This window comes from Phascolarctos cinereus, unplaced genomic scaffold, assembly GCF_003287225.1.
Source record: "Phascolarctos cinereus isolate Bilbo 61053 unplaced genomic scaffold, phaCin_HiC Scaffold_4;HRSCAF=312, whole genome shotgun sequence".
Lineage (NCBI taxonomy): Eukaryota > Metazoa > Chordata > Mammalia > Diprotodontia > Phascolarctidae > Phascolarctos > Phascolarctos cinereus.
In genome coordinates, this window is record NW_027555847.1 from 95,190,860 (window position 1) to 95,218,790 (window position 27,931).

At 41.0% G+C, this 27,931-nt stretch overlaps 1 protein-coding gene across 1 annotated transcript in view; it reads left to right on the forward strand.

Annotated features, from left to right (window-relative positions):
* The first annotated feature begins 14,172 nt into the window (after positions 1 to 14,172).
* The window catches only part of SUSD3 (sushi domain containing 3), a 73,047-nt gene continuing 59,288 nt past the window's right edge, over positions 14,173 to 27,931 (forward strand). The window contains exon 1 of the mRNA XM_020999173.2: positions 14,173 to 14,777. Within this exon, the coding sequence (XP_020854832.1) occupies positions 14,684 to 14,777 (94 nt within the window). The 5' untranslated portion in view covers positions 14,173 to 14,683. The remainder of the gene's footprint in view (positions 14,778 to 27,931) is intronic.

Genomic DNA, 27,931 nt, shown 5'->3' on the forward strand with positions numbered 1-27,931 from the left:
GGAAAAGAAGTCTAAGCTTTCCTCAAGGAGTAATGGAGAGCCATAGAAGATATTTTTGGGCAGAAGATAAAACAATCATTTCCATAACATAGTAGAATAGGGAAAAAAAAGATGATTGTACATGGAACTGCAAATCTATTATAGACAACTTGCTATTCCTTTTAAATATATAATAAAGTTATCATATTACTTTCTTTTTCCCCCTACCCTAGAAATGGCTACCATTAGTATAAATATGTATATGTAAATGTAAAACCATTCTATACCTAGACAGATAGGTTTAGAGTTCTAGCAAACAGTTAGACACAGGGATCTGAAGCTCAGTGTGGTACAGTGGAGAGTCCTAGATTTGGAATGAGGCCTTGGGTTTAAATGCTCTGCTATTTCTTTTTTTTTTAAATTTTTTAATTAATTTATTTTGAATTATCAACAATCACTTCCAAAAACTTTTGAGTTTTAAAGTTTTCTCCCCCTTTCTCCCTACCTCCCTCTCCAAGATGGTGCACAATCTGATATAGGCTTTACATATACATTCCTATTAAACATACTTTCACATTAGTCATGTTGTAGGTAAGAATTAGAACCAATAGGAGGAACCACCAGAAAGAGGAAACAAAACACAACAGAAGAAAAAACTAGCATATAGTATGCTTCGATCCGCATTCAAACTCCATAGTTCTTTCTTTGGATGTGGCCTCCATCATGAGGCCTTTGGAGGTACCTTAGATCCTTTTATTGCTGAGGAGGGTTAATTCTATCAATATTAGTCATCACACAATGTGGCTGTTACTGTGGACAATGTTCTCCTGGTTCTGCTCATTTCACTCAGTATCAGACCATACAAGTCTTTCCAGGTTTTTCTGAAGTCAGCCTGTTCATCATTTCTTATAGTACAATAGTATTCCATCAAATACATATACCACAACATTCCCCAATTGATGGGCAGCCCCTCAATTTCCAATTCTTTGCCACCACAAAAAGAGCTGCTATAAATATTTTTGTACATGTGGGTCCTTTTCCCATTTGTATGATCTCTCTGGGATATAGCCCTAGAAGTTCTGCTATTTCTTACCTGTGGGTACTTGTAGAAATCATTTCATTCTTCTGGGCCTCAGTTTCCTCTTCTGTGAAAGCTGGGGGTTGGACTAGGTCATAATCTGTGATAGAGACAGAGATTTGGAGTTATCTGCTTAGAGGTGGAAACTGAGCCCATTGTAACAGAAAAACATATCAAGAAAGAGAGGGGAGAGAGAGGAGAGAAGCAAGTCAAAGGCAGAGTCTTGGAGGATAGCCAGACTTAGGGAGAAAAATGCAAAAGAGAATGTGAAAGAACGGCTAAAAAAGGAATTGGGAGAATATGGTATCTCTGGAGTCAAAGGAGGAGAGACTATTAAGTTGAAAGGGTGGATAGCAATGTCAAAAGCTGCAAAAAGGTTAAAAAAGGAGACCAAAAAAAAAGCCAACAGATTGTGATTAGATCATTGGTACCTTTTTTGGGGGGGGAGTTGGAGGGTCTGGATCTGTGATTTTATCCTTTGTGAACACACCCTTCCCAGATTCAGACCATCACCTCATTTAGAATTTAATGTTTTAGAGGGCTGTCTGGTGCACTAAGAGATTAATTGATTTGCCCATTCACACACCTGGTATGTGTTAGAGTCAACACTTGAATCCAGGTTTCCCTGCCTCCAAAGATGGCCCTCTATTCTTCATACCCTCTCCTTGGTAGCCTTAAAGACAGCAAAATATCGGTAGAATGGTAGGACTGGAGACCTACAGAGTTAATCTATGAGTAGATGATAAGAAAAAAGAGGCATCAAATATAGAAAACTTTTTTTTCTCCCCACTTAATTGTATTTTATTTTTTCCAATTACATGGTAAAGATAGTTTTCAACATTCACTTTATAAGATTTTGAGTTCCATTTTTTTCTCCTTCCCTCCCCTCCCCCATCCCCAAGACGGCAAGCAATCTGATATTGGATTTACTTGTACAATCATATTAAAAATATTTTATAGCAAACTTTTTCAAGCAAATCTATTGTTTTAAATTCTTGCTACATTTCAAACCCACTTCCCTTGTCCAGTTATATATGGCCTTAATGATGTCTTTTATATCACTTTTGTAGACAAGTCATCATTAATAATATGTTATAGTCTACTTATGTCTACCATTCTCAACCACTGAGGCATGCACAATTTTGATTTCCTAAGAGAACGTGGTGTTTTCCCTCATTGTTCTGGCTTTACATTTTCCTCAAGGCTCCTTGATAATGCAGTGATTCTCTTCACTCCACAGTATCTAGCATTTCTCCCATTTGTCCATCTATGGGTTTACAAAAAGCCCACCTCTCTCCTCAGAGCACAAACACTGATGTGGAGAGTAAGAATCTTCATGACATTCTCTGGACTGGCTTTTGTCTATCTCTCCAATGTTTCTAGGCAGGCATTTGATTTTTCTTTCCTACATTGCCACCAACAGAATGTTAATGGTGGCCACTCTTACACTGTTCTTGATGTTTGGTGTCTCATTCACATCTCTTCTCCTTACTGCTCTATTGAGACTCTGAATTTACTCTCCCAACCTATACATGCACTAGCATGATAGGTCCCCAATATACAGTTGGCTACATCTCCCCTTCAGGGTTCTAATAACCCTAAGGAGCACTGGAGTTCTAATGCTATAGGCTCCAGTCTCCATTCTCAATATCAATCACCAATGATTACTGCCTAACTTCAATCAACCTTTATAAAAGAATATTAACTAAGATACTCTTCACTCTGGGTTTTCATGACACTACTCTTTCTTGGTTCTCCTCCTACCTGTCTGACTGCCTTCTAAGCCTCCTTTGCTGGATCTGCATCCAAATCACACCCCTAAGGGCTCTGTCCTGTGCCCTCTTCTCTTTTCCCTCTATAGTATTTTACCTGGTAATCTCTTTAGCTCCCATGAATTCAGCTACCATCTCTATGCTGATGATTCTCAAATCTGCTTATTCAACCCTAACCTCTCTGCTGACCTCCAGTCTCTAATAGCTTACTGGACATCTCCAACCATATGTCCTATGGACATCTTAAACTCACCATATCTCAAACTGAACTCATTATTCACTCCATCCCCATCCTACCCCTCTTCCTAACATACCTATTACTGTTGAGGGTGCCACCACCTTCCCAAGCACCCAGGCCCACAGCTTAGATGTCATCCTTGACTTCTCACTCTCTTCCCGCACATATCCAATCTACAGCCAAAGCCCTTCCATGTTTACTTTCATAATATCTCTCATATGTGCCCCTTTGTCATCTTTGATACTGCCATCTCCCTAGTGCAGGCCCTCATCGCCTCATGCCTGAACTATTTCAAGAGCTCGCTGGTTGGTCTTCCTGCCTCAAGTCTCTTCCCACATTCAGTCCATTTTCTACTCAGCTGCCAAAGTATCTCTTCCCTACTCAATAAACTCTAATGGCTCTCTATCACCTCCAGGATCAAATATAAAATCCTGTTTGGAATTCAAAGTGCTTTATAACCTGGCTATCCTCACCTTTCCAGTTTTCTTATATCCTACTCCCTGCCTCCTTCACATACTCTGATCTAGTGACATTGGATTCCCTGCTGTTATTTGAACAAGAAACTCCATCTTCCTACTCTGGGCATTTTTACTGGCTTTCTCTTATGTCTGGAGTGCTCTCCCTCCTCATCACTACCTCCTGGCTTCCTTGGTTTCCTTAAGTCCCTGTTAAAATTTCACCATTTACAGGAAGCCTTTCCCAATCCCTCTCAATTACAATTCCTTCTCTTTGTTGATTATTTCCAATTTAACTTGTATATCGCTACTTGAGGGCAGGGCCTATCTTTTGCTTTTCTTTGTATATTTACTGCTTAGTACAGTGCCAAGCACATAGTGTATTTATTGACTGTTTATTATAGCGAGAACAGAAGGACAAATATATCTCCCTTAACTAGAGATAGATTCTCCCCTCTACCACTTCAGTCCCTAGGGAGACTGGACTCAAACTGAAAGCATCTGCCAGTTTGATCCACTGCTGGACTGGATCGAGTAGGTCATTTCTCACTGCTGGCTCCTTACCAGGCTCCCCTGCCAGAAAACTCTACTGGCTTTTAGGCTCTCTTATAGCCTACAAGGCCATTCCATCTCTAAAACTCCTTTTTTCTAAGACTAGGAAAGAATAATCATAAGAGGAACAGAAGAATGATCAGGGCCAAGGTCAATATGGCAGTATGGGAGCCAGGTTAAGGACCAGAAGCCTCTTTTCCCACCCAAAGAACTGGGATGGCATTTCTTTCCATTTACACCTGGAAAGAGAGAGATAGTCACTCTGTTGGAGCCTTTTGTATGCATACTTAGATCTAGAAACCAATTAAAAGGGTTTCCTTCAACATAAAATAACCAGACAGGAAATGGTCACAAAATATCTGTATAAGTTCTACATTATGGGCAGGGACCCTCTATTATAAGTCATAGAGGACTTGTAGAATTAGGCTCTCTAAACCCCCCCATATCCAGCATGCAGAATTTCCTATTCATGTCCTGAAAATTGGCTGCTCATTGGCCGGTGGCCCTCAGCTACCATTGCACTAGGTGTAATAGGTGGATTCTACCTCCACATCTCTTGCATCACTCTATTTTCTCTGTTCTCATAGCTACACATAGCTATGATTCAGACCCTCATCACTTTTTACCCAGAATGCTTTTGCAAGCTCCTAATTAGTCTCTCTGTCCCAAGTCTTTCTCCTGCTCCAGAATATTAGCTCCTCCAGAGAAGGGATTGTTTCATTCTTTATGTTTGTATCCTGAGTGCCTAGCTCATTGCCTAGCACATTGTAGACAATTAAGAAATGCCTATTGATTGATTGATCCTCTACCCAGCTATCAAAGTGATTTTCATTAAGTACAGATGTGACCATATTACTCCCTTACTCTGTCAATTCCCATGGCTTCCTATTGCTTCTAGGTTAAAACATCAGTCCCTCTGTTTAGCTTTTAAGACCCTTGACAATCTGGCCCCAGTCTATCTTTCCAGCCTCACTGGACCTTATTCCCCATCGCCTACTATGTATCTCAGCCACACTGGCCTTCTCTCTTTTTCTTACTCAGGACATTCTGTTTCTCATCTCCATATCTTTAACATGGGCTGTCTCCCATGCCTGGAAAGCACTCTCTGTTCGCTTATTTCTTCAAGGTGTAGCTCAAGTAATGCCTCCTACAGGAAGCCTTTCTAATCCCCACAATTGCTAGTACTGTATCCTCCTCCCAAAATACTCTATATTCAACTGTTTTGTATTGATTTATTTATCCATTTTATATTTATTCCATATATATTTATTTGTGTACTTGCTGTCTTCCATATTAGAGTATAGGTCCTCGAGAATAGGGATGAGAGGCAGCTAGGTGGCTAGAGTACCGGCTCAAGTCAAGAGGACCTGAGTTCAAATGTGGCCTCAGACACATAACACTAGCTGTGTGACTCTGGGCAAGTCACTTAACCCCAATTGCCTCACCAGAAAAAAAAAGTGCAACTAGGGATGGAGTTTTTATTTTTGTTTTTTATATCTCAGTACTTACTGCTTGACATAATAGGTACTTAATATATGCTTTTTTTTTATTGATTGGAACTTTGACCTCATCAAGCGGTACCATCTAGTTTAAAAAAACAACAACTCTGAATTATGAATCAGAAGACCTGCTTAATAGGAACTAAAGCTGAGATCATCTAGCTCAACCCCTTTATTTTACATATGAGGAAACCGAGGCACAGAGAGGTCAAGTGACACAAATAGAATCGTAAATTTAGAGCTGAAGGAGACTTCTTGCTATCTAGTCCATGCTCTCTTATTTTACTGAGGAGGACACTGAATCTGAGAGGTAAGTCAAGTAAAATGGATTGGATCATGAGTTTAGAGCCGGAGGGGACTAAATGTTTTACAATCCAACCTCCTTCATTTTACAGATGAGGCCCAGATACGTAAGTCAAAGTGCCCAAAGTCACATAGATAATAAGTGGTAGAGCTGGAATTTGAAGTCATGTCCCCATGTTCTTTCCTCTGTTCCATTACCCTCCTCAATAATTCACATTTTTAAAGTACTTTAAGGTTTTACAAAGCACATTTCACAACAAAAATCCTGTGAGCTAATTAGTACAAGTATGATTAAGTATTATCCTCCTGTAGCTTTGTGTCTTTCCCACCAGTAGACCATAAATCCTATGAAAACAGGGAGCACATCTTTCCTAAACTCTCCATCGCCCTCAGGCTGGGTTTGTATCTTGCCTCTCCCACTCACTGTACAACTATCCCTTTCCTCCTTGGGCCTTGGTTTCTGCCTCTAAAGTTGGGGGTTGGGCTTCCTGATTTCTAAGGTCCCTTCCAGTTCTAAATTCAGTGCCATTCTTTGAAAAGTATTTAGATAAAGACACTCCCTGCCCAAAGCCCAGGTCTCATTATCTGTCTAATGCTGGAAGCTTAGCACTGTTTCAAAACTGTGCCATGTGTCCTTAAGCAGGTATCTGGCCAGCAGTGGCTTGGCTTGGAAACCCTGCAACCTATTTTTCATTGATTTCCCCCAGTGCTGGCATTCATGTTCTTAAGGGTGCCAGTGCTGGGCATGTTCACATTTGCATAGACCTCTATGATTACAAAGTGTTTTTACCTTCATCATTTCATTTGATTCTTACAGCACCTCTCTGAGAGGGATGCAGAGAAAAGTGATGACAGCTTAGAGTCTGTAGTAATAATAGCCATTAGCTTCACATAGGTGAGTTTCAAATCAGTGGGACTTTTTCTCCCTACACTCTGTTTTATGAGAAAAGTAAGATAAGAAATGACAGGAAGAACAGTTGGGATCTGGGATATTTGGGGGGTGGGGTTGTATTGTCTTGCTTTGCTTTCTCTAGTAAATATTTTAAAAGAGTATGTCCTACAGCAGATAATCATTTGTGTGGCTACATGTTTAGTGATAAGGCTCTAATTAGAAATGTTTTTACTTAGGGCAAAAACAGCTAGAGGGGGTGGTGTGGTAGTGGTACAAAGGACAGTTCCACCATGACTACAATTGCCTAGGGAGAGGGTTTGATCTAGACCTCATTTCTGTCTGAGTTGTAAGAAAGGGCTCAGGAGGGTACTGTCTTGGCAACAGGACTTGGGGAGCAAGTGCCCCAGGATTTGGTTGTACCATGTGGTGGCATCTTGGGCTTGACGTGGGAACATGGGAACCGATACATCAACAGGTTACAAAGTTTCAGGTTACCCCAAGACTTCGATCAGATACAGGCCATTTCTTAGGTATATTAGCATATAGAAGCTTGGCTGAAATATCTGATGCATGCATAGCATCCTTTATCTGTTTCATGTATTATTTGGGGGATGGAGATTTAAAAAAAATTTTAATTCTTTTTTTATTATGAACTTAGAAAACAACAAGCAGAATGAAAAAAGATGATTGCATATGAAATGGAACTTCTACTAGGTGTAGTTTTTTTTTCTAAAGAGTGTATTAAATTGAATATGATAGTAATAATGCTTCTTGCAGCCAGAGAATTGGAGGGGGAGTTTGGAGCCACAGAGGTACCTAGAACTCCTTTCCCAGCCCTCAGCCCAATCTGCCTAAGTGAGTCCTTTGACTAACTCAACTGTCAAACTTCAGGTCCTTTGACGAAAAAAAAATAGAAAAACATAAGGAAGACTTTGGGAGACAGGGAAAGAGGCCTTTCTGCTCTCTGTCTCATCTTCAAGGTGCAGAATGATATAGTGGAAAGAGATCTGGACTAGGGACTCAGAGAACCTGAATTCAAATTCCTGTTCTGCTGCATTCTAGCCCCCCAAGATGTGACCCTGGAGACATGACTTTATCTCTGGGAGTCTTAGCTACCTCAGCTGTCAAAGAGGAATAAAGGCTTGGCACTAACTTCCTTATAAGGTAAGGTTATAAGGAAAATACTACTCTAAATTGTACAGTGGTATAAAAATGTAAGCGGCTCCCAAAGTCTTTACAAGGAACGAGGGCAGCGAGAGTCTCCAAGTCAGATAATATCAATGTCTAATGAAAGACTCCTCTAAAATCTATGAAAAAAGAATTTACTTCAATTGACCCAGATCCAGGATCTTGGCTATCTCATGAGAGCTATAATATCAACAAAATCAAGCTTTTGTTTTAATTTTTTTCTTTTTCCAAAAAGGACAAATATTCTCAGACTGTAATTTACTGGTATAGATTATTCATCCATCCATCCATCCAACAAGTATTTGCTGAATTCTTACCATGCACGAGGCCTTCCTCCTGTAGGGGAACGTAGTTCCTGTCCTTGAGGTGCAGATTAGAGGAGTTAGTGTCATCTCATGGAGTCTTGGTTCTCAGGGTTTCAAAATTACTTATCAGTCACTGCCTCCAGCTATATGTAACAATTTCCCTGTGTGGCAAGGAGAGAGTTACTTTCAATACTGTTTGCCAACCTTGGCATGATTTGGGGAGAGGCTGGATCACAAGTCCAGTGCGACCTTAGAGAAGTCCCTTCCCTTCTCCTAGACTGTACAGTAGGATGTTGGACTAGATCAGAGGGGTTAACCACACAGACTCAGTGCTGCTGAACCAGATTAAACTTTGGTTTTATTGGGCAATAGTTAACAAAATAAATAAAAATACAATGGAACATAGATAATATTAATATGTGATTTTCTAAGTCAATCTGCTGCCCTCCGGGATCCTTGTGTATAAGCTAGTGTCTCCATTTCTATTTGAGTTTGACACCAGATGATTTCCAAGGTCTGTGTTCCAGTTCTGTACCTAATCCAGGTATAGGGGTTCTTAGGTCATAGGATCATAGACCTAGAGCCAGAAGGGACCTCAGAAGTCATTTAAACTAAGCCCTTCATTTTATAAAGGAGAAAACTGAGGGTCTGCCCAAAGCATTTAAGTAATTTGACCAGGGACACTCAGATAGAAAGTAGTAGAGCCCAGTGTTCCAAACTCAGTGCTCCTTCCAACAGACCATTCTGCTTCCTAGTCCCTTTTTATTTTTTAATCAGCATCACAAAACTCATTTCAAATAATTGTGAAGTGGGGCAGCAATACTGTGCACTAGAAATAACACTTGGGCTAGGAGTTGGGGAACCTGGGTTCTAGTCCCAGCTCTATAATCTAAGAGGATGGACCAATGCTGGGTGGTACACATAGAAAAGTATGCAAATACAGTCCCTGCCCTCAGGGAAATTAGAGCCTGGGGGAGGGGAACACACATTTATTAGTACCTGCTGTGTGTCAGGTATCCTACTTAGCTCTTTACAAATATCATCTCATTTCATTCTCATAAGAACCCTGGGATGGAAATGCTGTTATTATCACCACTCTACAGTTGAGAGCACCAGGCAGATAGAAGTTAAGTGACTTGCTCAGGGTCACACAGCTAGTAAATGTCTGAATCCAAATTTGAACTCAGGTTCTCCTGACTCTAAGCCTATTGTTTTATCTACTGTACCACCTAGCTGCCTGACACAGATACTTGATACAGATTTACAGCATGGACCAATCTTCCCCATTCCCTCCATCCTGGTTAATGTATGGATTAAAATCATGTACATGGCAAAAATAGATGCATTTAAATAGACTTTGGGAAAGATGGGTCTTAAAGTCAATATACAATAGAAGATGGAGTAACCTTGGACAGGCCTTTCCCTTGTCCTAAATTTCCTAATTTATATGATGAAGGAGTTGGATTCAATGGCCTCTAAGAGCCCTTCCAGCTCTGGTATTCTGTCGGTCTCCTAGTCTGTGAGAGTGCCACAATGACTGAGCAGGGTTAGGGAAAGCAATCAATTTATTTTTTAAAAAAATAGATTTTCATTGCTCTTTTGCTTTTATTTCATCTACATTTCCCCGTATCACTCCCCCTTCCTTTATAACAAATACTTATTTTACAAAGACAAGAAACAGAAAAAAATTCAGGAAAACCAAACAACACGTAGAAAATATCTGATGTTTTATACAATGTTCCACACCTATGGACCCTTACCTTTTATACAAAGGTTCATATAGCTGTGAAGGAATTATGATTTTCATATTAATCTATATGATATGTGTAATGAATATACTAATAACTTAGATTTCTCAGGGCTGCCTCTTCTGGCTTGGGAGTCAGAAGCTTACAATGCAGCTTGAAATGATCAATCAGACCTTTGACTGCCTTCTCATAATCACTACATTCCTGTGCCAGTGTACCTTAAGTGAAGCAAATCAAAGATTGTAGAATTTGTTCCTACCACAGAACTCTGGTCCTGTACCCCACCTAGTAATAACCCTCAAAGACTTGAAACAACACTGTTCCCAAGGGACTCAGGGCATCTATATTGTCATTCACTCACTGGGTTTGTCGTGGGAAAGCACTTAAGCCCTGGAAATGATTGTTTTGTAATCTACCTTTCTCCTCCCTTCCCCACTTTATACTGATTTATGTATATAAACTGTGCCTTTACGCCAGCATAGAGAGCATTCCTCACTCTGAAAGTAATTAGTTAAACTGCTGCTTGTCTCCTGTCTCTGGCCTGCTTTGTGCTGCTCCAGGTATTCACAGGTGAGAGACCAGTCCTGTCCAGACTACATACAAAATCCTGTTCACATAGCATGTATCTCTCCTGTCTCATCTTGGTGGCCAAGCTTGTTCTTTATAATTTAGACATTTAATTTTGATTTGGCCGTTTCTGTTCTTTCTATTCACATTGTTATAGGCATCATGTGTACTATTTTCCTGGCTCTGTTTACTTCATTTTGCATCAGTTCATGTAAGTCATTTCATGCTTCTCTGTATTCATGTTTGCTGATCTTACAGCACAGCAACAACCCATTACATTCACATAGCACAATTTGTTTAGCCATTCCCCAATTGATGGGCCTCCGCTTTATTTCCAGTTTTTTGTTTTTTGTTTTTTTGCTACCACATATTTCCATGGGAAGGAAGTCTTTCTTTTTGTCAGTAATTTTCTTTTTATCAGGGGGGAAGGCAAGTGAAATGTCTGAGTCAGAAGACTATGTTAATCATTTTATTTGCATAATTCTAAATAAGCAGTCATTTTAGATGAATCTGAGAAGGTTTCATGGTGATTTCACAGAACTTTCAGGAGTTGAAATTTCATTGCAAATCAAAGAAAGGAGGGTTGGGTGGGGAGTGGTGGTCCATGTGCTCTAGGTAGTGAAGACACAACAGCCTGATTCCATTAGTTAGTGTTCTCTCCTTCTGCAAATTGCTTTTTACATACCTATCTATGTAGATGTTGTGTCCCCTCCAGTAGAATGTAAGTCCTATGAGGGAGAGGGAGCTGTGTCTTTTATGTCTTTGTATCACTTGCTTTTCTGGGCTTAATGATCTCCAGAAATTCATTATCCTTCAAGATATAATCAATCCTGAAACTCTGACTCTGAATCAGAGCTTGATAGAATACCTTAGTATTGATACACACATTAGTAGGTACTTAATCAATATTTGTCAAATTGAATCGAACTGAAGAATTGAATCTAAGGATATTTTTCTGTGGATTTCTAAGCAAGGAAGAGCAATAGAAAGTTCACTTTGTTTTTAGAGATTTAGAGATTTTCTGTCACTGATGCTTCTATGTGCCAGGCGCTGTGCTAAGTGATGGGGAACACAAGAAAGTCTTGAGTCTTGTATTTGAAAGTCAAATTTTCTATTCAGCCTTTTTCTATTTCTATCTCTATTCAGTCTTTTCATCAAGAATGCTTGAAAGTCCTCTATTTCATTGAATATCCATCCAACAATTAAAAAATAATAATAAAGTAACGGCAAAGAACTAGAACATGAGTTAGTGGCCACTCACTATGGAATGGCTAAACAAATTGTGGCTGAATCTGAATATGATGAAATATTGTACATACAAAATGATGAATATGAAGAATTCAGAAAAACTTGAGAAGGCTGGTGTGACCTGATATAGAATGAAATAAACTGAACCAGAGAAACAATTTCCTGGAACACAATAATGTAAAGGTAAACAACATTGAAAGAATTGGATCCATGCAATGTCCAATCTTGATTTCAGAGTACTGATGGTAAATCACACTTCCTGCCTCTCTTCTGAGGGTGGGTAGATGATAGGTGCGGAATAGGTCATGAGATATGGACAATATGACAAGATGTTTTGTTTGACTATATTTGTTACAAGGGAGGGTTCTATTAGAAGGGGCATCATTGGCAAGGGAGTGATGTATTTAAAAAGAGCAGCAGTAAATTATTTTAAAGGAAAATTATGTATTATACAAACATAATGTATGTATAAGATACATGTATACAGTTGTATATAAGACATTATACATTCATGTGTAAAATACAATGTATCTTATGCAAGGAGCTAAGAATTTTGTTTTCTTCTTATTCACCTCCTAAAGAAAGATCTTACACTAGTTCCAAACTCAATCTCAGGCTACCCAAGTGCAATTATTGGTCTCACATCTAGCTCTGGCCCCATTTCATTAGCAGAAGGGTGCTTGGAGCAGGTGCTTCTGCCCTGTCCCCTATCATCCCCTACATCATGACAGAAGTAGGTGCATGATGCTGCTGCCAAGTTCAAAGTCCTGGTTAGCAAAACAGTTTTGCCCCAGGCCAGTCTATCATAGCTCAGAAGCTTTAGTGAAGATGGAAATGAGCCCTGAGGGAAGGAGAGGAGAAAGGCAAGGATGGAAGGGAAAAGGTTGGGTCCTGTAGCCTACCTCTGAATTTTCTAGTATCCATTCATTAAAAATATTCTTTTCCATCCCAGTAGAGAACAGCTTTAGGCTTCTTCAGTGTGGAAAGAAAATTGTTAAGAAGGACTATGATTAAAAAAAGAAAATCACAAGGTTGAAAGAGGGCTTGTTAGCCAAATCCTGGATACTAGCTTTAGATATGTGCCTTCTCTGATCCTCCCCTCCATAGACATAAATACCCTTGAAACCTGAGAGAGAGAGAAGTTTAGAACAAAGTAAATTCCTGCTTCACACAGTAGGACTTCACTGCCATAAACAAGGTAGTATAGACTAAAAATGTAAACAGGTTGCCCCCCCAAAAAATTAGTTAAGTTCATGGATGACAGTCCCATGATGTTTAATTACAGGAAGTGAGGGATAATAATGACAGGGGACTTTATAGGATGTAGTACTTTATGGTTTTATAAAGCATGTTGTATCTGTCTTCATTTGATCCTCAAAACAGTCCTGTGAAATAAATAGTTTTGAGTATTCTCATGCCCATTTTATAGATGGGGAAACTGAGGTTCAGAAGGTTGGATAAAGCCACATAGATAATAAGGATTGAGCTCAGGTCTCTTGGTTCCGAATCAGGTATTCTTCTCATTATCATAGCTGCCTACATGTTAGGAGTGAGAGGCTGCTTGATGAAGACCTAAATTCTAGTCTAGGTTCTGCCACTAACTGTGCAATCTTGGGGAAGTTCTTTCCTTGCTGGAGGTCTCAGTTTTCTCATCTGTAAAATGGGTGTTTTTTGACTAGCTGATTTCTTACAATCTGGGAATCTGTGAGAATGAATTTGCTGCAACCTGTGAGATTGAATTTACTGAGAGGAAATGTATCTCTAAAAAGTCCTGGCCTTGGAGTTGAAGTCTGAGTTCTAACCCCAGTTTTGACACATCTGCTGGACTTTGGGCATTTCACTTCCGATTCTCTGAGATTCAGTTTTCCCAGCTGTAAAATGGAGATAATCATCACACTTGCACAACCTTTCTCATAGAGGTGGTTTTGAGAAAAGTACTTTGCAGACTTGAAAGTCCAGTTGAAATGTGAGCTCTTATTTTGGAGGACAGTCTCTGTGCCTGTGACAAGAGGTAGGTAAGGTTCATGGGGCCCCCTTTGCATGCACCTGCTTAGAGCTGTAGGATCATCTGACATACATAGCATACATATGGAATATCCCCTCCTCCTCTGCTGTTGAGAGTAGCCGTGCACGTCTGTGCTGCTCCTTTTCCCCAATCTTTAGGGCCTTCCCTGGCCACAGTCGCCTTACCTGCACAAGGCCCCGCCCCTGACGGCCCCGCCCCTTGGAGGCAGCTCTTCATTTCTCAGCCCGCCCCACTAGGGCCCCAGAGGCTGCTGCAGGGAGGCTTGGGCTGGGCTGGGCTAGGGGAGTGGTGGGGGGAGAAAGGGCGGGGCGGCCAGAGAAGGAAAACTGAGCTCACAGCTCGGGCTGCGAGAGCCCGGGTTAGAGCTCAGGCGCCAGTTCTTTCTTGCATAGCGCCTCCTCAGCCTTTCAGCCCCAGCCTGCGACCGCCTGGCCGGCCCACTTTCCGCTGCCCAGGGACAGCGGCACTGAGCTCGGGACCCAGCGTTCTAGAGGGCTGCATGGAGCTGTCACCATTTAGGGGCTGAGTGCTTCTTCGCCAGGCTGGGCTGGGCACGCGAGAGGGAGGGAGGGAGGCAGGGAAGGAGGAGAGCCGTACGGGACAGGGAGCGGGACGGACGGGACCTCCAGCTGCCCGAGGCCACCAAAGACAGCGCTGCCCTCCCGCTGCCCACCCCGGCTCTTCCCTCTCTCCTTCTCTTCCTCCTCCTCTTCCCCTCCTTTCTCGTTCGGTCCCCTCTCTCCCGCTCCCTCCTCTCACTATCTCCTCGGTTCCTGCCGGAGGCTGGTGCTCCTGGGGGAGGCAGCGGGGGCAGCGCAAAGTGGCGCGGAGCTATGCCCTCAGCCACGGCGGCGTCGGGCCTCGATGTGTCCCGAACAGCGGTGCTGGCTGACGACAGCGAGGATCCGGTGCCGAAGAACCGCACAGGTGAGGACTTGGGGGTGGGGTGGGTGGGGTCAGGCGGGGCAGGGCTGGAGCCCCGCTGAGACTGACAGTCCCCAGGCTGTTTTAAGGGAAATGGATTTGGTGAAAGAGTGAAGGAGGGAGGAGAAAGTGCCTAGGCTCTGGAGCCCCAGCAGCTACAGGAGCCCGGGGCTTCGTCTGCTCCCCTCGGGGACGGGGACGCCACAGGGGTACTGTGCCCTGGAAGTGCCAGCTGGCCCAGGGGAGCTGCGGGCGGGGCGGCGCCGAGAGGGGAAGGAAGCAACTGGATTTGGCTGCTATGGTCTTTCGGGGAGACTTCATGACTCCCCGGAAAGGAAAGCTCCCTCCTCTCAGCATAATGTTTAATACCGTAGCCCAGAGAATAACGAGGGAAGTGATGTCAAACATGGGAGTAAAATAATCTTCCCTTCAGGTCAGATAATTTGTAGGGCTTTCAGCACAGCCTTGCAGAAAAGTGCTGGGGTAAGTGACAAAATAACTGGAGTGATCTTTGAAGCAGTGCTGGGGCCGAGACACACGGTTTTTATAGGACTACCTGAGAACCACTTTAACCCTCTGTACTCCCTCTTTAACTCGATTTTGGGTTTGCTGAACTTTGTTTTTCAAACGAAGGCCCCCAGATCAGCACTCCTAGTTCACAGATCTGTGGGCGGCAGTAGGTGCGGATGTGTTTGCTTCTGTAACTCTTCCTTTCAGCTGCGAGGAAATGCTGAGGCAGTTTTGAAATAGGAACTTAACCCCCATCCCCTGTGAAAGCGGGCAAGCGCTAACCTAAGTGTTAGAGATAGAACTCTAACGTGAGCAGACATTTAGCCATAGATGACAGTCACCAGAAATGGACTTTAGGTTTACTTCCAGAATGGTATCAAGTTTTGCTTTTAAACAAGGTTTGGTGGCAGAACCTTTAAAATAATTAGATGTGATTTACCTTAGAAAGGAGTCAAGGCAGCCTTTTAAATGACTATTTTTGAGAGCTGTGACTGGATCCCTACATTCCCTTACAAATATAAAAGGCAAACTGATTGGAGTGATGAATTCAGAATCATAGGCTTAGGGCTGGAAAAGACCTTAGAGTGCATCCAGTCCACTTTACAGTGGAAGAAACTGAGGCCCAGAAAAGTGAAGGTGACTTGTCTAAAGTGGCACAGATAGTAAGGGGTAGAGATTCTGATCCTATTCTCTGACTCCATATCCAGTACTCTTTTCACTGTGCCAGACTTGGAGCCTTTAGAGGAGGGAGGGGTCTGAAATGGATTTCTCTAGTGTAAGAGCCTCTTTAAAAAGGGATGATTTCAAAAAATTATGGCAATCTGCCTCCCAGTCTTAAAATTCCATGCCTCAGCTTCCATCTTTTAGCACAGTACCAGTGACAGCTGCAGAAGATATTTGGGTCTTTGCTCAGGAAACAGTGACATTCAGAAATCAGTCACTCATGTTGCCCTGTCTGTTTTCATTGGCATTAGTGGCAGGTTTCTGAGAAACAAATGCCTCTTTTCAGAAATTTGTTCTGGGGATGCTTAAATTCATGAAGGCAAGTTGTTACATTGTTACAATTAAATTATTTCTGCCCACTCAATGGGATTTGCTAGACTACGTGACTTTAAAAGCCACAAAACAGGATGAGTTTCTGCAAGTCAACTTTACCAAGCAGGAATTCTTCCTCTCACAAAACTTAGAATGACTGGAAAGGACTGAAGATGATTTTTAGTTCTAGGAACATGAATTAAATGCAGTGCCTGTGAAAAGCACATATTGAAAATTTTCAGGGAAAGAGCTCTTCACAGAAATGGCATATTCACTCCCAGCCTTCTGCTAGGAAGAGAAATGATACTCTCCTGACAAGTGTGCCACTAGTCTCAAAGAATATGAAGCCAGGACATTGTTCCTGCCATTGAAATGGACAGGGTAGTAGGTATGTGAGCACTTCAAAAACAAGATTGAAACAAGAGATGGAAACATTTGGAGATTTTTATTGTTTCATGTCTCCTGTGCTCTTTTGCGAGAATTTTCTCATTCTACAGGTATGACAATGATGTGGGTGTAGTGGATACAGTGCTTGGCAGGGAGCCAGGAAGGTTCAGCTCCTACCTCTGACACTTAGCAGCTGTGTGGCCATGCACATATTAACTTACTGCTTTGCACCAGTTTCCTTTTCTGTAAAATGGGCATAAAATAACTACAGTACCTCTATCACAAGGTTGTTGTGAGGTTCAAATGAGATACAAAACACGAGAGTACTTTGCGCTATATCCACCAATTGATAAGCATTTATTAAACACCTATCATGTACCAGACCTTGTAGAAGGTCGGGAAATACAAAGACAACACAAAAAATCCATGCCTTCAAGGAGCTTTCATTCTATTTGGGAGACTACTTGTAGTTATATGTGTGTGTACATACATGTTCTAATTAGCAATTATATAAATGTTAGCAATTATTAATTGTATTCACTTTCCTTCAAATTCCTTTTGCTCCTAGTCTGTGTCATACAGTCCAACACTTATTACAGATCCTTTTACATGTAATAAACACACTAATTGGGGTCAAGCATTTAGTGTTCTTTTCAAAAATAGGCTGTCAGCTCTACTACTTTCAGGATAAAGCCTATATTTATATATGTTTTGTATTCCCCATAGCACCTATCCTAGCCAGGACTGAACACACTATAAAGCCTCACTAAAGGATTGTTAATTATGATTATTTTTTAATAGCATGACCATTTAAAAAATGAGAGAGAGACTGATTAGAAGCTAGTGCTTGACCAGACTTGGTGGATCCTTTTGCACTGAATGGGATCATAGAATTTAGCACTGGATAGGGCCTTTCAAGACCATCTGGTCCAGCTCTCTCACGTTATGGAGAAGTGGTCTTTACACTGACCTAACAATTATTAAAGAGCTCTGCACTTTGTAGATGTCTAGAGGTTGATTCTACTCCTGATTACTTCCAGTAGGAATGCAGAGACAACTAACTGGGAGCCTTCTTGGTTAAAGGCTTACAATAATATCAAAGCATAGAATAACATACAACCATCCCTGTTCAGGATCACGATATTAAGAGCTGGAAGAGAACTTAGAGACCATCTGTTCCAACCTCCTCATTTTACAAATTAGGAAACTGAGTCTCACAGAGGGAAAGTCACTTGTAACAGGTCACACAAATTGTTAAGTAAGGGAGTTGGGAGGAAAGCTGAGTTCCTTTGAAACCAAATCCAATTTGCTCTCCACTAGATCCCACTGTTTGCCCTACGTTCAGTGTAGTAGTGAGTGAAATAGTGTGAACTCCTTTAATACCTGTACAAAGAAATGTATTTCAGTTCCTATCATCCTACCCAATGGTTATCAGAGATATATAGCTTCTATAGAAGCTAGAAGCTTTTCTCATTTTTTCCTCCCCTTGTCAGTCCAGTTTTTATTTACTGCCTCATGTACTGAGACCTTTATCTTGATTGGCAATGTCTGTTCCATGTAAGCTGAGGTTGTCTACAGAGCAGTATGGACACTGATAAAGAGCTCCCTGTGGTCACTGACCATCTTTTCTCCATCATGAGTATTCTTTTAAGTTACTAAACCAATTTAACATCTGTCCCCTCATCTCTTTGGAATAATGATCAGCCAGTATCAGGAAAATCAAGAGATTAATGTCCTAAGCAATTCATGCTTCCAGATCGTGTTTGTTTCTTATCTACTCCTGGTGACTGCACTGCTCTGACCAGTTTAGGATGCGTAATTGCAAATGTGTTTTTTTGTTTTGTTTTCATCAGTACTCCTTTAAAGGCTTCATGCTTTGGGGAAAATGTACAGCATGTGTGTCATACCGAGATGACACTCCTGGTGCATTAGTGCCATTTTTCTATTGGGGGGATGGATGGCATTAGCCCGTCCTCACTCAGTTTCTTATCCCTCTTCTGAGGTGAAGCATGGTATAGTGGAAAGAATGCTAGACTTGGGGCCTGAAACACTTAGGCTGAAATCTTGCACCTAACACTTATTGTTAGACCTCGTGACCTTGGGCAAGTCACTTAACCTCCCCAAGCCTCAGTTTCCTCATCTGTAAAATGGGTGTAATAATACTTCCAGTAATTATTTGCACAGTTGTATTGTGGAGATCAAAGGAATTAATATGAGTGTGTGTAAATATATATGTATGAATAATATGTACAGATTTCATATATATATGTATAATAAAAATGTAAGCCATTAGTGTACAAAATGCTTTTTAAGCCTTGCAGTGGTACATAAACATCAGCTATTATTATTTTTCTTATTATTTTTTTGGTGGAGTTCAGATAAAAATGCTGTCGGAGCAAGTCTTTATCCAGCCATTTTTCTTTTATATTTAATGTTCTGAAGACTGTTGCATAGATGGATAAATAACTACTCCTTTAATTGAATAAAATATCTCGATATAAGGTCATTTTTCATAGGCTCACTGAAAGCATCTTGAAGACAATTCCAATAGGAAACAGGAGAATGGGGTTCTTTGTCCCTCATCCTCTTCCTTTATGATTGATTTCTTCTGCTAGGTCCCCTATATTTTGAAAGGCTTTTTGGTATCATGTAACTTGGAGAGGCTGAGTATTTGGTACAGTGGCATCTGCATCTATTATTTAAAATGTTGATCTCAATTTTTTATGGAGCAATGTTATGTTTGGGCAATTGTAGGCAACAGTCTGTGATGATGTTCCAGGTCCCGTGCTGTTCACTTGTTGAGCTTTCAAGGATGTTTTGAGGTCTGTGTTTCTTTGTCATCTGGAAGTATAGGACATATATCTAGCTTCTGATGTATAATCCTAACCACCAGCCACCTCTTGTTCTAGGTATTTGGCAAATAATGAAATTTTTTCAGCTAACATCAATGCATCACATGGTTTTTACAATTTCTCATATTGTTTCATTCTTCTCAGATTTTTAGATGGGTTTTTTTGATAGAAACGGTCTTGGGATGAATTGCTATCTTGCTATTCCCTTATATTTTCTATCCTGATGACTGTTGAGCAGATGGATAAAATGACTGCTTTTATCACTGAATACAAGTATTAGGAGAAAAGGGCACCTGTAGGTTCATTGAAAGTATCTTTAAGACAACCTCAGTAGTAGATGGGAAAAATAGAGATGATATGAATTTCATCCTACTAGATAGCTATTTAATAAGTATATATGGGGGCAACTAGGTGGCATAGTGGTTAGAGTGCTGGGCCTGGAATCAGGAGTACTTGAGTTCAAATCTGAACTCAGACACTTACTAGCTATATGACCCTGGGCAAGTCACTTAACCCTGTTTGCCTCAGTTTCTTCATCTGTAAAATGACCTGGAGAAGGAAATGGCAAACCTTTACCAAGAAAACCCCAAATGGGGTCATGGCCTAATCAACTAAACAACAACAAAAATGAGCCAGGCACTGTGCCAAAAGTTCCTACCCTCAAGGAGTTTACATTCTGATGAGAAAAGATGAACATAAAAAGGGGACTGAAAGGGAGGCGGGGCTGAAAATCAGGGGAACTATAAAAAAAGTCCAGATAGTCAGGAACACATCCAGGAGGGGACTGAGCAGGATAGCTCTGACGTACATCCTCAGATGAAGGTTGGGCAGGAATTCACCACTGGAGGGGTTGCGGAGGGGACATAGAGGCGGAGTAATCTCCAGAGTGAGAAGCCTGCTGGGATCAAGGTGGAAGAGTAGAGTCAGGAGCAGAGCCTGGTGACGAGTTTCTGCGTGATTTGGATTTGTCCGTTCTCTCCATTCTGAAAGCTTTTCATTCAGCTTAATTTGGAGATTATGACTATGTGCTATGATGATATATATTAAAAACCATCATTCTCACGTTTTTATTGATCAGTTTTGTACCCTGACGATAGTGGGCGACGTTTTGGACTGGGATAATGGTCTGGTTCCAGTCCAGCTCATTAAGTTCTCAAGGACATGTAGGGGTCTGTATTTTGTCATGTAAGAATTTGTCATCTGTCCACTGACGTGGGATAAGCAGCTTTGTGTGTATGATTCTCGGCGGCTCGGTTGTGTCTTTGTAGATGCTGGTTGATGCGAACGTTTCGCAACCTGCAGTGATATGTCATGCCATTTCTGCTGGTTCCTTGCATAGTCTTTACTAATCATTAAATCCAGACTCCTTAAAGATAACCTGTTCGTGATTTCTGTAGAAAATGACAGTCTCTTATTGCCATTATAAACGCCTCTCTTTCTGTAAACAAATGCACCATATGAGCCAGCCACTTGTTTGAGGTTTATTAACATTTTCTTGGTATTGGTTGAATGATTGCCCTCCGTGGGCAAAATGGAGCCGGCCTATTGACTCTACTCTTGGGGCTTCAGCCATTTCATAGGTTTCATCTGGAGGTAAAACACTTCGTTAAATTTGACGAATCTCATGGTCTGTACTGGTTGGTAGCCTTTACTATTATTGTTACCATTACTGTGATGTCTGGTCCAGAACATTTTCTGTAAGTTTTAAACCTGTTTTTCATCTCCTTCAAGTGTCTATTTTCTAAGGCTGAAGCTAGCTAAGTGCAGGTATTTTTTGTGGGGGACCACAGGTATTCATGAAACGGTCTACTAAAGTTTTTAAAGAAGTGTGAGGTGCATTTGTGGATGGAGCATAAAGTCACTGATCTTTGAAGTATTGGAGAATGTGCAAAGTACTCTGTTCTACCCCCTTGAGAGAGAGTCAAAGATAATTAAAGTTTGGTCCCTGACCTCATGGAACTTACAAATCTAGAAGGAAGGTTAGGACAAATATTCAAAAATGTAATCCTATGCAACAAATGTGCACTAAGTATAGTGCAAAATAGAACATAAAAAGGGCCCTTGAGAAATAAAGATGCAATACAGCATTGTAGATAGTGTGCTGGGGTTGGCATGGAGAAGACCTAGCTTCAAACCCCACTTCTGAAACATTATCTCTATGACCCTGCGCAAGTCACTTAACTTCTACGTGAAATCTGTTGTTGTTCAGTAGTCTCAGTCATGTCTGACTCTCTGTGACCCCATTTGGGGTTTTCTTGGTGAAGATACTAGAGTAGTTTGCTGTTTCCTTCTCCAGCTCATTTTACAGATAAGGAAACTGAGGCAGACAAGGTTAAGTGACCTGCCCAGGATCACACAGCTAGTAAGTGTCTGAGGTCAGATTTGAACTCACAGAGAGATACTCTTGCTGACTCCAGGCCTGCCTCTGAAAAATGACTTGGAATGCAGGACCCGGAGTTGTAAGCTTAGGATGTATGGCTCATCTTCCTTCCCAGAAGTCCTGTTGTTGTGTCATTTCAGGTGTGTCCAGCTATTCATAACCCCATTTGGGGTTTTCTTGGCAAAGATACTGGAGTGGTTTGCTATTTCCTTCTCCAGGTCATTTTACAGGTGAGGAAACTGAGACAAACAGGAGTTAAGTGACTCGCCCAGGGTCACACAGCGAGGAAGTATCTGAGGCTGGATTTGAGCCCGGCTCTCTCCACTTCACTATTTAGCTACTTATCTACTAAGTCTTAGATTGCTCTCTGATGAGGTAAAGGAATGTTACAGTCAGGGTACAGTGTGAGGAAAAGCACATTGGGAAAGCAATGGATTTGTAAAAACAGATGTTAAATACTTTAGTTAGGCATGGAGAGGAATAACAGGAGGAGGTTGAAACCATAGATGACACTAGATAAAGAAGGTTCTTGAATATAAGTCTTCTATTCACCTTCTCTTCTCTCTCTCAGCTGAGAACCTTGCCTCTTTACTGAGAAAATTGAGGCCATATGATGTGAGCTGCCTCTTCTCCCTATCTCTTTATCTCTTGACATCATTCTCCAGGTGGCCCTTCTCCTCACCAAGGCCTGTCTCTCTACCTGTGAGCTTGAAACCTATCCACTCCCATCTTTTCCAGCAGATCAAAGCTCCAACCATTCTCTGATTCTGTCTCTGGCTCAGTCTCAGTCTCTCTCTGTCTCTTTCTCATTAGTTCCTTCCATGAAGTGCACAAATGGACTCCAATTCCCACTTAACCATACCATTGCCTCATTGTATTGTTTTATGTCCCTTGTAACTTGCAAGCTCTTAGAAAATGCCACCTATACCAATTGCTTCCCCTTCCTGACCTCCCAATCTCAACACTTTGCAATCTGACTTCTGACCTCATCACTCAACTGAAACTTCTCTCTCCAAAATTTCCACCAATCTCTTAAGTTGCCAAATCAGATTTGTTTTCTCTGTTCTTTTTTTTTTTTAAACCATATCTGTTTCTTTGACACTGTTGACTCCCCTTTCTTCCTGGGTACTCTCCTCTCTGGATTTTTGTGACACCACTCTTTCCTGTTTCTTCTGCCTGTCCACCTGCTCCTTCTCCAGCTCCTTTCCTGGTTCATCATGTAACTCTACCCCCCAACTGTGGGCGTACCTCAAGGTTCTGTCCTAGGCCCTTTTTTTCTTTCCCTCTAATCGTACTCTCTTGGTAATCTCATCGGCTCCTGTGGGTCTAAGTTCTCCATGCATGTGACTCATAGATCCATATATCTAGTCCAGTCTCTCTTGACCTTCAGTCCGATGTGACCAATTGCCCATTTGATATTTCAAACTGAATGTCCCAAAGACATCTCAGATTCAATGTGTCCAAAACTGGGCTCATTATCTTTCCCCTCAAATACTCATATCTTCCAGAATCTACTTTCTGTCAATGACACCAGTTGCCAAATATTTTGATTTCTGTTTCCACTGTATCCTTCTCATCCAAACCTTTCTCTTTATGCACACAGCTATAAGAACCTTAGTTCAGACTCTCCTCACTTTTTACCTGAATCACTGCAACTTCTATTTCTATTTCATTTGGTTTTTCTATTTGTTTTCCTGGCTTAAGTGTCTTCACACTCCAGGCTGTTCTGTGCACAGAAGTGATTTTCTGTAAACGCGGACCTGGCCATGTCACTTCTCACCTCTCAACTTTGCTTCTAGGGAAAAATACCGATTCCTCTCTTCAGTTTCCACCCACAACCTGCCCTCATCTTATCTTTCTGACCTCAGTGGACATTGCTCTTTCTTCCTCAGATACTCAACTCTGAAATCCAGCTCAACTGGCCTTCTGTCCCTTTCTTGCACAAGACATACCACTCCCCCATCACCTGAGGCTATGCCTCTGTGACTACCAGATCTCATGTCTGGAATGCATTCCTTTTTCTCTTCTGCCTCATGAAATCTTTTTCTTCTTTTAAGTTTCAGTTTAATCACCTCTTTCTACAGGAAGTCTCTCCTAATTTCTTCTCCTCTCTAGCCCCCCCCCCATATGCTAGTGCCCTTCTCCCAAATGATCTTATAATTAGTCATTCTGTATATATTTATATGTGTACTTGTATCCATTTAATGTACCCCATTAAAGTATAAACTTCATAAGTGTGGGGGTTTTTGTTTTTGTTTTTTTGGTGAGGCAGTCGGGGTTAAGTGACTTGCCCAGGGTCACACAGCTTGTAAGTGTCAATTGTCTGAGGCTGGATTTAAACTCAGGTCCTCCTGACTCCAAGGCCAGAGCTCTATCTTCTGTGACACCTAGCTGCCCCCAAGTGTAAGTTTTTTCTTACCTGTTTGTGTCCCCAGCACCTGGCACACTGTCTGGCACATAAGCATTTAAATAAATGTGTTGATTGATTAACTAAAGGATAAAGAGTTTGCTTTTATCAGGTGGGCAATTGGGAGCTTTTTAAAGTCATATACAAATGCGGGTTCCTATGATGATTATCCCCACTGTGGTCAAAGTCACACATTGGTGGGAGGGGGAATTAGAACTAGAGTACATCTGTGGTCATGGGATGGTTTGTCTTTACCACTGAACACTGTAGCTGCTTGTCGAATTGTAGGTGGCATAGTGGATAAGTCCAGCACTTGGAATCATGAAAACCTCAGTTTGAATCCAATCTCAGCTACTTAGCTGTGGGCAAATCACTTAATCTCTCTGTGCCTCAGTTTCTTCATCTGTAAAGTAGGGGCAATTATAGCACTTGCCTCACAGGGCTGTTGTAAGGATTCAAATGAGTTCACATGTAAAGCACTTTGCAAACCCTAAAGTGTTACATAAATATTAGCTATTATTGTTGCTATTTTTAACACTATTATAAAAATAAAACTATGTCTTAATAGATGGAAAGTTACTGGTTACTGATATGGAAGCCCTATTAGATTAGTGTGTGTGTGTGTGTGTGTGTGTGTGCGCGTGTGTGTAGTCAATCCATTGACTAGTTAGCAAAGTTAGAATTAGATCAAAGCTCAAAGTTAGCATCACATTTGAGGAAAGGCTAAAGATGAGAAGTCACTGAGAACAATTACAAAGGCTTCAACCCGACCTATTCAAATGAGTTATTGATGACAGATAAAATAGAAATAAGCAACAATATTGATCTTGATCATTACTCTTTCCTTTAAAAGCTGAAATGATGTGGAGGAGTCATCAGAAGTGGAAGAACAAGGGAACCCAGAAACCATTTATCCTCTTTGTCAAGCAAAAATAAATGGCAAGTGCAGGCAACACTGGCTTAGACTATAAATTCTATGATGAGGAGAATAGTAAAAGGTGGTGAAAACAGTGTCTTCTCTTGCGATGGGATGGAATTGGACCTGAGATGTCATTGCTGCAGAGGACTCCTGCAGATCAGCACCTGCTCCCCAACTTGGTCTTTTAGAGTTGCCTGAGACACTCAGTAGTGAAGTGACTTGCCCATAGGACTTCTTGACCTTAAGGCTGGGGCCCTGTCCACTCTGCCAAGGTGTTTCTTATCTCAAAAGACCATAAAAAGAAATGAAGGGCAAAGGAGGTCTATAGAAAGTTTGGTGTAAGACTCATCTGAATGTGATGTTTCTAGTAGCTTTCATAAATATATGGATTAACAGGAGGACAAGAAATAGGCAAATGAAGCAAATTTGTTAGCATTTTTAAAATAGCCTCTTTTATTTTGTGGGTGAAAGCCCTTATTTCTTGTCTGGAATACTGTGTTCCGTTCTGGTAGAACACTGATAAACTGGAGAGTGTCCAGAGGAGTGAAACCAGGATAAGAAAGGATCTTTTTCATGTTATATAAGACTTTGTTGAAGGAACTGGAAATTTTTAACCTGGAGGAGAGTAGATTTCAGGGAAGGGGAAGGCAGGGAGGGTTTGTCAGCTGTGTTCAAGTATTTGAAGAGCTTGTATGTGGAAGAGGGACTATACTTCTTAGCCCAAAGAGTAGAGTTAGGAGTAGTGAGTGGACACTACAAAGAGGAAAATTTAGACTTAATTTTAGGAAAAGCTTTCAATTAACAATTGAAGCTATACAAATGTGGGATGGGCTGTTTGAGGACAGTTATGGGGTCTCCCTTACTTGAGATTTTGAACCAAAGATTTGATGGTCACTTATCATTACAGAACAAACACCACACTGGAAACTTGCTGCTTCATCCCCTGTTGTCCCATACAGGGAAGTTGAAATGTTACTTTAAGATGAAGTTGGAAAACACAGCTGGACTGGAACGGAAACACAATGAAGTGATCCATGTTGGAAATGACACAATCTTGAAAACATTGAGGGATTATTTTTGCAAGTTATTTCAATGAGGAGAAGATACCAAAAGAGTGGAAAAAATAATGGAAGGATATTATTAAACCATTAAAAAGGCTATCAAGAGAATACCAGGTTTTTTAAAATTTCATCTTTCTGAAATCTTTACAGGAGTGATCTACATACATATCAAGGGTATCCTTGATGAAAATGTGAGAATGGAATAGGCAAGCTTTCTGCAACAGACCACACATCTTTATAGTTACACAGATGACCAAAAGATACATAAAATACAAACTCTTGTGGTGTTTATTGGTTTTCAATTGTTTTTAAAAAAGCATTTTTACTTGGTTAAAGGAGTCTTCAAGGCTCTCCCCTAAGAAGGGGTCTTATGCACACATTAAGATGATGTAAGATTCCTTTATAATTGCAAGCACAGAAAGAAATCTTTAGTGACTCTCTGATTATTGTCTAGTTAGGCATAAAAAGGAAATAAATGCTCACCAAAGATGTTTGCCAGCAGTGTGGCAGATATCCAGTGCAAGAGTCAATGGTAGTGAAATTCCCTGTAGCTGGTCCTTAAAATGTTCGTGCTTGCAGATGATATTACGCTGATTGCATCATGTCCCAGAACATTAAATGTGCACCTCATTGAGATCATTACTCAAGAGATAAGCACAATAGGCCATACGGGGAAAACTAAGTGGATGAAAAATGTCGGTTGTCAGTTGTCCAGATAATGACATGTAGCTGGATCACTGGTTCATTGAGTTGGTCCATCATCGATTATACCTAGAATAGGCACAGAAGATGGACAACGCTTAGGAAAAGAATGAGGGAAATATGATATAATGGAAGCCAAGGAAAGACATAACATTATGCAGGAAGCAATGGTCAACAATTGCAAATGCTTCAGAGATATTAAAGGTGATGGTGACTGAACTTTGATTTATTGAGAGATCACTGGCGACTTTTTGAGAGTAATTTCCATAGTTGTTAATATGGCAACTGATTACAAATGATTGAGTATGGAGTGAATGGTGATAACCTGGAGGCACAGGGTTATTAAACAGTTTTATCAAGTTTGACAATGAAGAGTATAGGGATAGATTGGATGGTAAATTGAATAAGGTAGAAGCTTTTTTTTTTCTAAGATAGAGACCCAGATATATTTGCAAGCAAAGGGGAAGGAGCTACTGGAGAAGGAGAGATTGAAAATTCATGAAAGAGTGGATGACTATTAGTGCAAGTTATTGGAAGAGTTGGGAAGGAATGAGATCACACACCATGTGAAAGGATTAGCTTTAGCAAAAGAGAATAGGGTCACCTTTTCTTATGAGGCAGGAGAGAGGAAGAGAATGAGTAAAGACATCAAGAAGTCTTGAGGTGTCAAAGCAGGAAATCAAGGTAGCTTAGGACAACTGACCTATATCTTTTCAGTAAAATAGGAAATATTATCATCTGCCATAAGTGGGAGTGGATAGTAGGGTACTTAAGGCCTTGAGGAGAGATGAAAAGGTTTGGAATCATTTGTAAGGAATGAGAGAGAGAATTAATAAAAATATAATCAAAGTATTTCCAGGCACCACTGAGGGTAGCATAATGTAAACATATAGTGATTGTAATC